Raw genomic sequence first — 15,938 nt, forward strand, 5'->3', positions numbered from 1 at the left:
TGTCTAATTGTACTAATAAACAAGTATTTTTACGGAATCTAATTGTTACACGGGTTACATGGCTACTGTAACCTTTGGAGCACTAGAGAGATCACTGGTATACAGCAGATACAGAAAGCTGCCTTGTGGTACTCCTAATTCGATGGAATTTAAGGAAGAATATTCATTGTTTTGCCTGACAACGAAGCATCTATTTAAAAAATTTATTTAAAAATCCTTTATAAAAGGTATAGGTATAATTAAAACACCCAATCGGGCTACATCACAAAACGTTTTCGGAATCTATATTCCATCATCAGTGTGTCCTAAAAGTATATAACCACTTTAATTAAAGAAAACACCAAATTTAAACTTTTGACCAAGGTTAATACAAAATGTGGTTAATACTTACTAAGTGTACATGTTTTGAGCCACTAAATATTTGGGTAAAAACCCGTTAAATATTATTAATTTGAATTTAAGTTACATTATTGGATCTTATATGTTATGATGATAAAGTTACAATTGGAATTGATAACATGGCAACGTAAGACTCTACAGGAGGTTGCTGGTCCTGAGACAAAGTGTTTACGAGGACTTGTTGATAGCAAACATAGTACATAAAAAATAGTAGTGCAAGAGAGATAGGACATCGGGAAAGTCTGTTTTGACGATTCCACTCGTACGTAATGGCGGCAGCGCTACAGTCACTCTAGGTGGGAATATGACATAGCGGGAGACGCATGTGCCGTGGAAGGTGGAAGAATTGAAGTGAAGATAATGAAGATGAAGAATGAATAATGGTGTTGGTACGCCATTGCAAATTTAATTTTGTTTTGTCTTTGTTGTAATCATCTTGAAGTGTAAAAAAAAATTAAACATTGTTCCACGATCGTTAAAATGGAGCAAAATAAAAGGGTACTATGATAGTGCAGTAAGACGGAAATATGTAAATTTATAGGACTTTGTATATGTGGTGTAAAAGTGTAAAGGCAATTGTAAATGGCAGAGACCAGAAATTTATTAACTTCCTTAAAAGTAAACCAGAATGCACTACGATAGATCCTATGAAATTAATTGCTCATAGAAAATATGAAAGTAGGAGAAAATAATTTTGTAAGTACAGGTGATAAATGTAATTAAATTATTTAGATTATAAAACTACAATTTGTATGGTATAGTTCTCTTCAATCTATTTTGAAAAGCTTCTTCATTAATAATATAATACCCTATGCTTTTTATATTGTATACATGTTTTACAAAACATTTGTGCTTTTTTTGTAAATAATTTCTGTTTACAGTCTCGTATTTCCATTTTGTTGTAAACAAATAAAATTGTGTTTTCTATTTACTGGACTCATATATCTTCATCATCAAACATTTTCCATCTGCTCCTCTCTCACAATTGCTTCCATCTGTATCTACCTTGTGCTGTTAAGTTTATAGAAATGATGTTTATACCCTTGTTGCTTCATTGTAATTTCTTAAAAATGTCTTATAGAACAAGGGTGAACAGTTTGGGAGAAATGATGTGTTCTTGCCTCACTCCCAATTGTAGTACATAGTTACATATTTTACTTTTATTATACATAGTTACATATTTTACTTTTATTTAAATAGTTACATATTTCACTTTAATTATACATAGTCACATATTTTCCTTTTATTGTACATAGTTACACATATTTTACTTTTATTTTACACATAAATATAGTTTATTTTTTATTTATATATGTTTGTGTATAAAATACATTAGATAAATAATAAAGCTCCAACATATACACACATGCACTCACACACACACACACACACACACACACACACACACACGCACTCACACACGCACACACACACGCACGCACGCACGCACGCACAACCACGCACACACGCACGCGCACACACGCACACACACACGCACGCACACACGCACGCACACACGCACGCACACACACGCACACACACACATGCAAGTCTCCGCAGGTAGGGCTTACTTATTTTGGTTGCTTGCTTGTGTGTAATTCCATATATCATTTTGTAGGTTGCAGTGAATAGATGGTTAAGTTCATAATGGAACCTAGTTTCGTGGACAGATTCCTATACAGGGATACAGGTGAAGACAACCACAATGGCAGTGATGACTTAGATCTATATAGTATATTATAATTCTGTGATTCTTCAAATTTTATAAATTACAGAAATAAATAAATTTTTAAAAATATCTGGTTTTTATGTTGATGTTTTAATGTAATGGAAAACAGATATAGTCATAAAATAATATATAAAAACTGATCCTGTACCAAAACATATGTCTCTATCTGATATGTTATACATTTATGGTATATAAAATTGCATAAGTGTATACTACATTTTTGGACAGAGAATATATTTTGGCATAGAATAAGTTTTTATTTATTATTTTATGACTATACTTATTTTCCATATAAAATTCGGAACATTTTGAATTTCCCGCCTAAAATTCAGTATATCCTTTTTTAATTTCCCGCCTAAATTCAGAACCTACATTTTGAATTTGCCGCTAAATATTTTAGTTCCCGATTCCGAACTTATTTGGCGCTAGAAACTCTCTCCCCACTTTTTATCCGGCACCTTAATAAACCACAGAATACACCATCCCAACGATGGTGTATTCTGTGATTTAAATAATTGTTTTGTCATTCTTATGTCAAGTTTTATGTGAATAAAAGCCTAATTCTGCAAAAGGCATTTTACTACAATTTTAGTCGCATAAATTTACAATTTAGGGCTCTTAACAGCACTCAGCCATTTATCAAACATATTCATATAATTTCGTGGACTTGGAAAACGGTAATGCCTGCTAGTAGTATCCATGCAATCTGGAACATACTTAACATCTTATTTGTTCATTTCTTCGTTTTTCCATTGGTATTCCATATAATGTGTTCAATGCCATAATAAAAAATCGTCTAAAATTGTACCTTTTTGCACTTCTTATATAAAAAAATTTAAATTATAAAATAAATTATAAAAAATAAAACAAATACAAATATGGCGCCGTAACTTTGAATTGACCACAGCACACTCCCTCCGCGCAGGAACGAGACTAACAGCGCCACCAAACTAATGGGAGCGAAATCCGAACGTGATTTGACCTTAGCTAACGCTGTGTAATTTTATCTATGAAATACACTTATACCATCGAGTTAGATTCTTAACTCGATGACTTATACACACTTTGGTTGTGTTTACCGAAAGTCATCATCATCATCACTGGCTCGACAACCCTTTTTGGGTCTTGGCCTGTTCTAGGATTCTTCTCCATTCCGATCTGTTTCGTGCTTTTTTCTCCAGTTTTTTATTTTTAAGGTTGTTATATCATTTTCTACTTGTTCTAAGTATCTCAGTTTCGGTCTTCCTCTTGTTCTTTTTCCTACTGGCATCTGTTTGAATATTTTGTTTGGTATTTCGCCTTCTTCCATTCTTTCTACATGTCCTATCCAACGCAGCCGTCCTATTTTGATGAATGTTATAATATCCGGATCCTGGTATATTTTGTATAGTTCAGAGTTGTATCGTCTTCGCCATATTCCGTTTTCTTTTGTGCCCTTATATATGTGTCGCAAGATTTTTCTTTCGAAGGTGGCTAACAACGTTTCCTCTCTTTTAGTAAGTGCCCAGGTTTCTGAGCCATATGTGAGTACCGGTCTTATTAGGGTTTTATATATTTGGCATTTTGTCTTTCTTGCGACGTTATCTGATCTTAGGTGTCTAATTAAGCCATGGTAACATTTATTTGCAATAAATATTCGCCTCTTCACTTCCTCCGTAACGTTATTATCAGACGTGACTAGGGATCCCAAGTATATAAAGTTTTTTACCTCCTCTATGTTGTATTCTCCTATTGTTATATTTTGTGGCTGCCTTATTTCTGCGTTTTTTCTTACCTGCATATATTTTGTTTTGGTCTGATTGATTTTAAGACCACTATTTTGTGCAGCTCGTTCTATTTGGTTGTATGCCTCTATCATTTCTCTTCTTGATCTTGCGATTATGTCAACATCATCTGCAAATGCTAGTATTTGCACGCTTTTATTAATGATTGTTCCTCGTGTATTGACTGTTGTGTCCCTCAGTATTTTCTCGAGCACGATGTTGAACAAGATGCATGATAGAGCGTCTCCCTGGCGTAGTCCCTTTTTCACATCTATTGTTTCCGTTAATTCATTTTGTATCCGGATTCTACTTTCTACTTTTAGAGATTCTTTTATCAGTTCTATTAGTTGTGTTGGTATATTAAATTCTTTCATTGCTTTTATTAAGAATTCTCAGTTTATATTGTCATATGCGCTTTCAAAGTCTATGAAGAGATGATGGGTGTCGATGTTATATTCACTTGTTTTTTCGAGGATCTGTCTGTTTACCGAAAGTACAAGCTGAATATAGCCGCAAATGTCAAAAATATATCGGTTTGGCAGTGTTGGCATGTTTTTATAATGCATATGTTGTATGCTTCAAATATAAAGACATAAAGCTTTTAAAAAGTACATTTTGATTATACTATTTTATTAATTCTGCAATTTTTAATTTATATGAAGCAATAACGAGTAAATATTTGTCTCTTTTGAGATTAATTGTAAAAATCTGTTGTAATCTGGCAACTGCTAGTTTGACGATTGCCAAATCTATCCCCTAATCTATCAAAGGGTAATTGCTAAAAAAATTTCTAATAATTAACTGCAATTAATCTGCAAAGAAACAAATATTTACTCATTGTTGTTTTATATAAATCAAAAATTGCAGAATTCATAACATAATATAAACGAAATGTACTTTTCTAAAGCTTTATATTTCTATATTTGAAGCATACATCATCTACATTATAAAAAAATGCCAACACTGCTATACCGAAATTTTTTGTTCCATGTTTGACATTTGCGGCTATAATCAGCTTGTACTTTCGGTAAACTCACCCCACACTTTACACTACATGATTTACATCGAGTTAGAATCTATAGAGAAGCTATGAGCATATTAACGTATGTACTAAAAACGGCGTAGGTAGGCGTGGCTAACTGTGATATCAATATGGCGGTGGGATCATGGCCGGCCTCAATAATATTAAAACTACTATAAAAATATGACTAATTATTCAGAAGATTTAACCATAATCTAAAAAAGTGCAATACATTTTTAATAAACTATGATTTATTTATCCCGCGGTAAACACTAAAAACACGATATATTATACATAAAGAAGTACGGGCCATTACTTTGTTTACATATTTGTATTCTAACCTGTAGAACGTTATTCCTGAAGATTTTTTATTAACATTGCTTCTGCCACTGCAACTACGTTGAGAACAAGAAACCACTATTATGCACTATCACAATATATTATTACAGTTTCTATAAAAGTATTATAAAACTAAAAATATTCGAAAAACAACCAACGTAAATAAACATATACGATCTGTCAAAAGTGGCAAAACAATATGGCCGAAGTGAGGCCGTTTTTAATCACGTGATGCCCTCTCCATAGATTCTAACTCGATGATGATTTATCATGTGATTTGTCATATGATTTGGTCATGAAGTGAAATTTACATGTTTACACTGTGTGATTTGTCATATGATTTTGTCATAAGCACTATCATGCGGCTCGTCATAGCTTGTCACAGGAGAATAGGACGGTACCTATTCCGCATGATAAAATCATATGATTTTCGGTATTAAAGTAGACTGTACACTACATGATTTTATCATATGACAATATCATATGAGATTTGTTATGATTCCTCGTTTCTACGATGTTTTAAAAAATCGTGTTTACATTGCATGATAAGTTATGACTTATAATATGAGTGACAATGAGTGAGGTTTTATTTATTTTTTTTTGTTTATGGTCATAGAGATATTAGACACAGTACTTATAGGTATCAACTAAATTTTGAAACCATTATAATGGAAAATAAATCTTTGATTGCATTGGCTTCTCGACTTTTAATAATAATACGCCGGCAACAACTACGTACAGCGTACAGCAGTAAGAAGAAAAAGATCAGACGCCTTTGGGATTGCAGGTGGCTCTTCCAAAGAAATCGTGGACAGGGTATATCAAATTTAGTGTTGATATTATACCAAATCAAAAATAATTAATAAAGAAACTGAACTAAAATTATGACTAAGAAGACTATAAAACACTAAACTAAGAATAAAATAAACTAAATAAATAATAAAAGAAAAATACGACACAATAGCACACATTAGATAATAGGTTCAATATCGATGCAACAAACAAAAAATAAATAAATAAATAAAGAATGTTGTCTCTGGCTCAGGGAATGTTACTGAATTGACATAAGAATAAGGCGCGATATTTAAATATGTTGGTGTTACCCGTATTATTACCGAAAATCATATGATTTTATCATGCGGAATAGGCACCGTCCTATTCTCCTGTGACAAGCTATGACGAGCCGCATGACAGTGCTTATGATAAAATCATATGACAAATCACACAGTGTAAACATGTAAATTTCACTTATGACCAAATCATATGACAAATCATATGATAAATCATGTAGTGTAAAGTGTGTATTATACGGGTAACACCAACATATTTAAATATCGCGCCTTATTCTTATGTCAATTCAGCAACATTCCCTTACCGAGAGACAACATTCTTTATTTATTTATTTATTTATTGTTTGTTGCATTGATATTGAACCTATTATCTAATGTGTGCTATTGTGTCGTATTTTTCTTTTTATTATTTATTTAGCTTATTTTATTCTTAGTTTAGTGTTTTATAGCCTTCTTAGTCATAATTTTAGTTTAGTTTCTTTATTAATTATTTTTAATTTGGTATAATATCAACACTAAATTTGATATACCTTGTCCACGATTTCTTCGTAAAAGCCACCTGCGAGCCCAAAGGCGTCTGATCTTTTTCTTCTTACTGCTGTACGCTGTACACAGTTGTTGGCGGCGTATTATTATTAAAAGTCGGGAAGCCAATGCAATCAAAGATTTATTTTCCATTATAATGGTTTCAAAATCGAATAGTTGATACCTATACTGTGTCTAATATCTCTATGACCATAAACAAAAAGAAAAATCAATAAAACCTCACTCATTGTCACTCATATCATAAGTCATAACTTATCATGCAGTGTAAACACGATTTTTTAAAATATCATAGAAACGAGGAATCATAACAAATCTCATATGATAAAATCATGTAGTGTTTAGTTTTACTTTAGTACTTACTCTTACTTTAGTTTTAAGACTACTACAATACACTAAAATACATAAGAAAACATTTTAATACAAAAGTATATATTCTAAATTTTAAACTTACCTCTTTTACTGCTTTAATAGTAAAAACGTCCAGCCAGTATTTCTTGTTCAAAATAATCTTTATATGAAAGCTAATCAGCTTTCTACAAACTATTTTATTTGTTTTGGCATAGCACAATCACAATACACAACAATAATTACTTTTTAAAGCTATTAATCTAAATTTAATATGTATTTATAAATACAATTTATTAATATATATTATATCATGATCAAATTGTGTAAGAAATCAAAACATTCTTACTCTAAAAAAGCGGCAAAACTTTATACACTTTTGCCACACACTGAACTGTCAATAAAATTTGAAGTATTCCCGTATCAGTTGCGTACAATTTATTGTCGAATCTATTTAATTAAAATTATTATTTTGTGGAATATTAGAATTACAGAGTTAATATTAGACTAACAGAGTATAAAATTTATATTATTAATAACAACAAATTTTTATGTTTATTTAATCAATATAATTCTAAAATTTCCAATATAATGACGATTACATTTTTCTGATTATTACACCATGTTGACGCCTATGAAAGGTTGAGCAGTTCCGTAAGGATTTCGTATTATTAGCTGTGTTAGGAAAATTTGAACTCTAAGGTTAATGTTCTGGAAATTTTAAATATAAGTGACGTCACTTTATATAAATTGTGACGTGCAAGCATTTTATATGAAAAATGCTATAACTAAATCTATCATCTAATGAGAATTGAAACAACAAACACATACATAGTGACAGCTTGGTGACAGCTGATAAAAATATGAGAGGCTGACAGATTGACGTTGACAGTTACAATATGTGAAATCAAAATAAAAGTAATGACATCAACAAAATAAATAATAACGAGTTCTAATTTGTATAAAGTTTTATGGATAAAACATTTGTGTCTCGATAACATAATATATAAGAAGTAATGGACGAATCAGTTGGTGCTCAATATGCAATTCAAATAGCAGTTCATACACTAAGAGACAGATGCAAAAGTTTACAACAAAGACTACAACATCTAGAGGAAGAAAATGTAATACTTCGAACCAAATCTATCAGAAAAGAGGACACCGAAATCTCAATATCAGAATTAGATAAACTTAGAGTGCATTTAACTGAAGTAACAGAACAAAAGGACCAATTAAATGAACGTGTAAAAATGGTGACAACGGAAAATCAAGAGCTGTGGAATAAATTAGGAAAGTTAATAAATGTCAATAAAAATTTAAACGAACAATTTCATAAAATAAATGAAACTCTTAATCAACATACCAGTCCTCCAACATTATTAAGGTAAGGTCATATATAGATTAAATTTATGGGGTTCCCCTATTATGAATAGAATATCTTATCATTCATTGCATAATATGCATATGTAAACAACATCCAGCTAAACACTAAGGAATGAATATATTTAACTCTTTCTACTATATAATACATATTGATTCGATAATATGTCCCCTAGCTTTTGACAATTATGAATATTTTTTTCACTATAAATAGCCGTTTGTCATTATAATTTTTGATACTTGATATGTTTTAATATTTCTTGAATACACGCACTTATAGGTGACAACTGTTAATTACAGATTTTTTAATTTTCTTAATACAACCAACCTGCTGTCTGCCATCCAATCATAGTTAGTCATAATAGACTCGTTTCTACTTATACTGACAATAACACATTTGTAAATAAAGGATGTATTGTTCTAGAAACGATCAGTACAATATAATGTACAGCATATAATTTGAACATTGGAATTATTTCTATGCATTATAAGATAGTTGTACAGTGTGTCCCAAAAACTTTTTACAAATGGAAAGTGTATCTTACATATCACAAACAAATTATTCTAGGTAAAATGTTCCACATGAGCTGAAATCTATAATCAAATATAAAAATTCAAAGCATTGGCTCAAATATAGGAAAAATAAAAAAATAATGATTTTTAGTAAAGAATAAAATATGTTGAAATTCAAATGAAGATCAAAATTTTCATTAAAATTGTTTGTATTTGTAATGTATTTGTTCAAATTTGTGGAGTTTTTAGAGGAAAATTATCAAATATTTTAATAAACACACAGCAATTGTTGCATTATTTATTCTTATCTATGTAGCAACAATTACATTTATAATGCCTATGTTTCTAATATTATTTGCAACACAACTTCATTGTATCCACCACTTCAGACACAAGAACACTTAATGATAAGAGTATTAAGTATTAATCGATTTAATAAAGAGGAAAAGGTCACTCATTATTTGATAAATATAAATTACATCTTAAAAAAATAGATTAAATGTTACATATTAGCATGTCATGGGGCTAATGGTTATATTCGAACATAAGGTTATATTTATCTATCAATCAATCTACTTTTTCCGAACCACTTTAATCTCTATTCACGTAATACCAAGTATCGCCCCATGAAGTGCGGAATATCTTCCACCACCCTGTCATTACACAAAGCACACATTTTGCTATCATCAGCTCTACCAGGTCTATCATTGAGATACACCACATCTAATCTTAAATATCCACCTCATATCATTAAAATACACTTCATCATTCATATAACCCGTATCAACGCTGAGCCCAATTAAATCTATATAATGATTGTCCCAGCACAAATGGCTCCTATCACCTGTTCCAGCTTATCCACCCAAAAATGCCTATCTTCCCACTCTGTGTTAAATTTCACTTTGCTTTCTCCCCCAAGTTTTTCCAATTCACTTCTTCAACCACAGTTAGCTCTTATTGTTTCCTGAAGAAGAAATTTTGGCAGAAAGCCTACAGATACACATGTTTTATGTTAGTTTCCAAATTTAATATGTAGTTTGGACACTAACTCAGAATATTCAACATGCAACTTAGATGATAGTGGAAGGTTTGTCTTAGCTGAAACATGTCGCCAACCATGTTTATAGCTGCTCTGGCTACTTGTCATTTGTCATTCAAGTGGTCACTAAAAGATCGCTGCAGTGTTATTTTCACTCCCAAATAGCAATAATTATTAATGGCTTTCACCATTTTTTCATTTATTTTCCACTTCCACTTTAATATTTCCACTCCCTTGTGCAGACTCCATAATCTTTGACTTGTTCATGTTAATCTTTAAATTCTATAGTCTACAATACTTATTTAATTTACTAGATTGTATTCCTATAAAAAGACGTTTGATAATTTGCAATAGCGCTAGAAGCTCAACACGACACAGTTAAGAATAATTTCTCTCAAACATGTTTGTTCTATTGAAAATTGCTAAAATCACACATTTATGATTTTTATTTAGTTTTATTGATTTTAATGTTCTGGTTAACATCATTAATTGATTAAATTGATAATATTACAAAAAAGATTGCTAGGAAAAATAGTAAATAGCTTACTTATAGAATTAATAATTTATTGTGATTTTGATATTACTGATAATTTACCATCAGTTATGTAGGTTAGATAAATAAATTTTTGTGGTTTTGATTTTTGTTTATTCTTTAAATTAAATATATAGATTTAGATAAATAGATTTATCTCATTTAAAATGGTATAATTTGAATATTTCTTTAACAATTTCACCCCAATCTAAGTCCTTAGTTTTCACTTGGTCATGCTCACCGTGAAGAATTAACAGCCACGATTGAGCATGACAAGGTCTCGCGGAGGGGTTCTTAAACTTGGCCCAAGGCACTATTGATTATATTATTTGTCTAATAGAACTATGAAAAATAGAAAGACTGTTGGAATTGATGGGAGAAACTAAATAAATAGAATTAATTAAATATGCAGGTCCTTTCTGCCACGTATGACATATTTTCAATACATGCAAGCAGATATACAAAATCCCAAGCATGTGAAAAACAACGAAAGGCTTCTTCTACCGTTATGGTATTCGTTCTAATGCCGTCGTTCTAATTTCTTTCTTCCTATGCTGCGCCTCTGGGATGTTTTCTTTAAAACGAGCCCTTTTTGATCCTATGCCTTATGGGTTCAACCATTTCTAGTTTTTGTGGCCTCTAAATGGGCTTCAGGGCCTGTTATCGAGACTTATTCTGGTCCAGGCCTTGTTGCAACAAATACTTAAAACCTGCGCCACTTAAACTTTACCTCCCCTTTACCTATTTAGGTCCTTGTTGAGCTGCATTATTGTTTTTATGATTACAGAAACTACTTCTCAGTATTTTCTTTTTGCCTGGAACAAAATCCAGTTCCATAATTTCCTGGTTTTGTAGGTGAGACTATGCTGTTCCTCTCCCTTGTGTAGTTAATTGTTCTTTGTCGGTTTTTATCTAGTGATAGAAAATGAACGGTCACTCCCGGCTGAGTCCTACATTCAGAGACAAAGCTAATGAAACCTAGAAGGCGCCTTATACCCAGAGTCCGCATAGTAGTCACTTACCAACCCCTTAGCTTCGCAGTGCAATTTAAGGCAAGCCTTCACATTGGTTAACACTTCCTCAACAGCCACTGAAGTATAGCAGTGAGATCCGGTAACCAACTCCAGATCTCAATATCGCTCATCTCTCTATTATGGCCATCCTTAGCTTCTACTTGGTCCTGTTCACCTCACAAATTCAGCGACCATGAACAAGCATGAAGAAAACAATTTGGCCTACAATGACTTATAAAGACGCAACATGTAAAATCTTTAATGGAGAAAAATAAGATCTAATGATCTTCAAATTTGTTGCTATTATTTAGTTCTTTTCTTTCATTTTTACCTTAAAATGGTGGTATCACACAAAACTGCTTCTATAAGAAAACCTGTACACTTCCTTTTTCAAAATTATTCAGTTGTCAATATATCTGTTAATTAAAATAATCTTGTATTTTGCTAATTTAATTACATTTTTAACTGTTAATAAATAATATGTTTATTTATCTAAATGTTTAGATCCAAAACCTTCACACAAAGCACACCATTAGTAAAGCACTCTCCACAGAAAACTTTGGAAATCGACGAAAATATTAGCATGGAACTTGAAAACATTTCTTTAAAACTAACAGACAGTTTTTCCAAACAAAAAATTGAACTTGAAAAAATGTGTATAGACATCAATAATATGCAATGCACAGAAAATGAGATTATTACAGATGATTTTGGTTTTAATTTTGAAGAAAATATGGATGAGGGTATTTGTGATGAAATGAACTTAGTATTAGATTCATTAAAACAGCTTAAAGAAGAAGTTTTAATGCAGAAAGATGCTTTACAGAAAAGCGTCAAACAAATGGAAATATTATCAAAACGTAAGTAAATATATAATATTTATTTATCTAAAATACATGTTTTAATAATTTAAAGTATTTAAAGGGTTATGTGTCATTTGTTTAAATTGTAAGATATTGGGGAAGATTGCATCTCTAGATACGACATTCTAATCTAAAATAGATTATAAATAATCCTCAATAGAGATATCTATTATGTTTTTTATTTTTGAAGTTTTGTGTATAATCTTTTATTTTATATATAATATATTATACATTGGATAAAATTTTAATGTCATCGACCTAGAATCACATTAGAATTTAAATTTGTAACAATGTAAAACCTATATTGATCTCACAGCTACAATTTTAGTGTTAGCTTCAATTACAAAAGAAGGCACTGAGGATGATCTGATCTAGATCGAAAACGTCACGTTATGCTCCTGTATAAATTTTGACGACACTTTTTAAAAAGTTTTAATTACTTGGTATATGGTATATGTCATCATCATCATCATTTTGGCTTTAAAACCCTGTGTGGGTCCTAGCCTCCCCAAGAATTTTTCTCCAGTCGTCCCTATCCATCGCCTTCCTCCGCCAAGCACGTATTTCCATATGTTCCATATGTTTTATACCTAAATACAAATGTGAAGTGTTTTACTTCTGTATAAGTTTTTAAAAGATGGTATACAGCCGACTACTGAGATTTTCCCATTAATTTACATATATATATATATATATATATATACTCAGGTGCAAAAAAATCGATCCATGGGTATTATTTGCTGAAAACAGAAAACGTTTGAAGATATTAGTTTTAAATCAGGTATATATGTAAAAGTATGTTAGATTAAAATAATTTTTACAGATTATCCAAAAAAATCATTTATTTATAGAGACATACGCCAAAACTCAAAAATACAAGAATATTCAAAACTTTCTGAAATTAAGAAAAACATTGATAATAAATCAATATCTAGTGTTTCCCCCTCGGGCCCTTATAACAGCCTGTACACGTCTAGGCATTGAGGGAATTAACCTCTGGATATCAAATTGGTCCCATATTTCTTTCTTGAAGAGCCGCTGTAAGTTCAGCCAAGTTGTTTGGACGGGGTACTCGTGCTTGAAGACGTCTTCCCATCATATCCCATAGATGTTCTATGGGATTGATATCGGGACTGCAAGCTGGCCAGTTCATACGGACAATTCCCACCTCCTCTATATATTGGTTGACGATTTTAGCACGGTGAGGACGCGCGTTGTCGTCCATAAAAATAAAATTAGGTCCAATGAAAGGAGCAAAAGGTACCACATGCTGATCTAAAATACTTGTATCTTGCAGCAGTCATAGAACCTCTATCTACAATAACTAAAAGAGATGGGCTTCTGAACTGATACCAGCCCAAACCATAACGAAGCCCCCCCGATAACTTATTCTTTCCGCAATATTACATTGAAAATATCGCTCTCCGTGTCTTCTCCAAACCCTTTCTCGGCCGTCTGGTGACCTTAGATAAAATCTGGACTCATCTGAGAACAATACATTGCTCCAATCTGCATCACTCCAGTTTTCATGTTCTGTTGCAAAAGCGAGGCGAGCTCATGCGAGGCGAGCTGCTTACATCCACATTTCTCACTTCGCTCAGACGATTTGCCAGTTCAACTGAAGTTAGATGCCGATTTCTCAAACATGATGAGACCAGAAATCGATCATCTCTTTCGGATGTTACCCTTCTACGACCTGATCCTGGTCTTCTTGTGAAGTTACCTGTGTCGCTAAAACGCCGAACTGCTCTTTGAACCGAAGATCGACTAACACCCAACATTTCAGCTGCATAATATTGGCTACGACCATCTTGAACTAAAGTCACCGCCCTTGTAGAATCTGTCGGAGTTAGAGACATTTAGGAAGGATAATTAAATAAAAATATAACACGTTTTGAAAATAAAATCACTACACTATAATAGTATGGTTGTTGAATTAAAAACCACATTCAATAAATATCTACTTGCTTCAGACCCTTTTTGACAAAAACCTGAAATACCAATTTGTTTTAAGAAATATAAAAAGCAATATTAAAAATATTATTTTATTTCTCGTATACGAGGGTACATCTAAATTTACATACGTAATTTAATGTCTCTAAAATTATACAACTTCAAATAAATAAGAAATAAGGAATGGATCAATTTTTTTGCACCTGAGTATATATATATATATATATATATATATATATATATATATATATATATATATATATATATATATATATATATATATATATTATATATAGAGAGATAGTGAGAGAGAGGGGGGAGGAAAAATAGAGGAACTCTAAAGTAACATAACTTTAATGTCAAAGTGGGAAAGAGAAACGGCAAGCAACAAGTCGTGGGAAAGTATGGGATCAGTGAGAGAAATGAAAGGGGAGAGAGACTGGTTCAATTTGCACACTTCCAAAACATGCATATTGCAAATACATTCTTTAAGAAGAAATCGAACAGAAAATGGACTTGGTAGCACCAAATAGAACCACTAATAATGACCACCAAGAACCAACAAATTTCTGCAATAAAATATGTTAGTGTAATAAATAAATTTCAAACAGGCAGTGACCATAATCTAATTAGCGCAAAAATTGTTCTAGATCTGAAACTAGAAAGAATAAAATTAATCACAAAACCAACAGTAAGCGGTATAAATATTAACAATCTTAAAGAAAACTAATCATTCTGAGTTATTCGTGATCCTGATTTCAGTATGATCCAATTAATATGCGCCGAGATTTTAATTATTGAGTCAGCAGTTTAATTGTATGTTCTTCTGGAACCCAAAAAGAAAATATAATTGATACAATTAGAAAATCAGTTCATATTAATGCAGTAAAATCTGAAGGATACGACTTAATTTACGACTTCAAAATTCTGAAAGAACTTTTGTACAAGGGACTGAGGTATTTGACACAAATATACAATGTTTTAAGGACGGGATACTTTCAGCTTTTGTGGAAGGTAGCCCAAATTATACTAATCCCTAAGCCAGGAAAACCTGCTGAGCAAACAACATCCTACAGACCTATTGGCCTACTCACTGCTATGACAAAGTTAACATAGCAATAGTATGAATAATGCCAATTCTGAAATCAAATCAATTAATTCCTAACCATAAATTTGGATTTAGAGGAAAACATGTCCCAATCGAATAAGTTCACTGAGCAATAAAAAAAATTATATAGATTGTTTGAAGATCAATAATACTGCTATGCTACATTTTTAGACGTCGTCGTCCATGTCTTCGACAAAGTTTGGCACACTGGACTATTATACAAAATCAGAAAGAGCTTACCGAACAACATTTTTCTTATCCCCAAATCCTACCTTTAAAATAGACATTTTCAAATAAGGTATAAAGACAAAACCACAACTCTACA

General features: G+C 31.7%; 1 protein-coding gene and 1 long non-coding RNA gene across 5 annotated transcripts in view; one reads left to right on the forward strand and one right to left on the reverse strand.

Moving 5' to 3' along the window:
• LOC140439487 (uncharacterized) overlaps positions 1-5,499 on the reverse strand; it is a 254,156-nt gene extending 248,657 nt beyond the window's left edge. The window contains exon 1 of the long non-coding RNA XR_011950637.1: positions 5,254-5,499. This is a non-coding gene — a long non-coding RNA (uncharacterized lncRNA). The remainder of the gene's footprint in view (positions 1-5,253) is intronic.
• Positions 5,500-8,095: 2,596 nt separating this feature from the next.
• The window catches only part of spn-F (C2H2-type zinc binding domain-containing protein spindle-F), a 34,527-nt gene continuing 26,684 nt past the window's right edge, over positions 8,096-15,938 (forward strand). For all 4 annotated transcript variants that reach the window (XM_072529431.1, XM_072529434.1, XM_072529435.1 and 1 more), the window contains exons 1-2: positions 8,096-8,596; positions 12,194-12,549. In XM_072529431.1, coding sequence (XP_072385532.1) covers positions 8,229-8,596; positions 12,194-12,549 — 724 coding nt within the window. In that variant the 5' untranslated portion in view covers positions 8,096-8,228. The remainder of the gene's footprint in view (positions 8,597-12,193; positions 12,550-15,938) is intronic.

Source organism: Diabrotica undecimpunctata, chromosome 4 (assembly GCF_040954645.1).
Source record: "Diabrotica undecimpunctata isolate CICGRU chromosome 4, icDiaUnde3, whole genome shotgun sequence".
Taxonomy (NCBI): domain Eukaryota; kingdom Metazoa; phylum Arthropoda; class Insecta; order Coleoptera; family Chrysomelidae; genus Diabrotica; species Diabrotica undecimpunctata.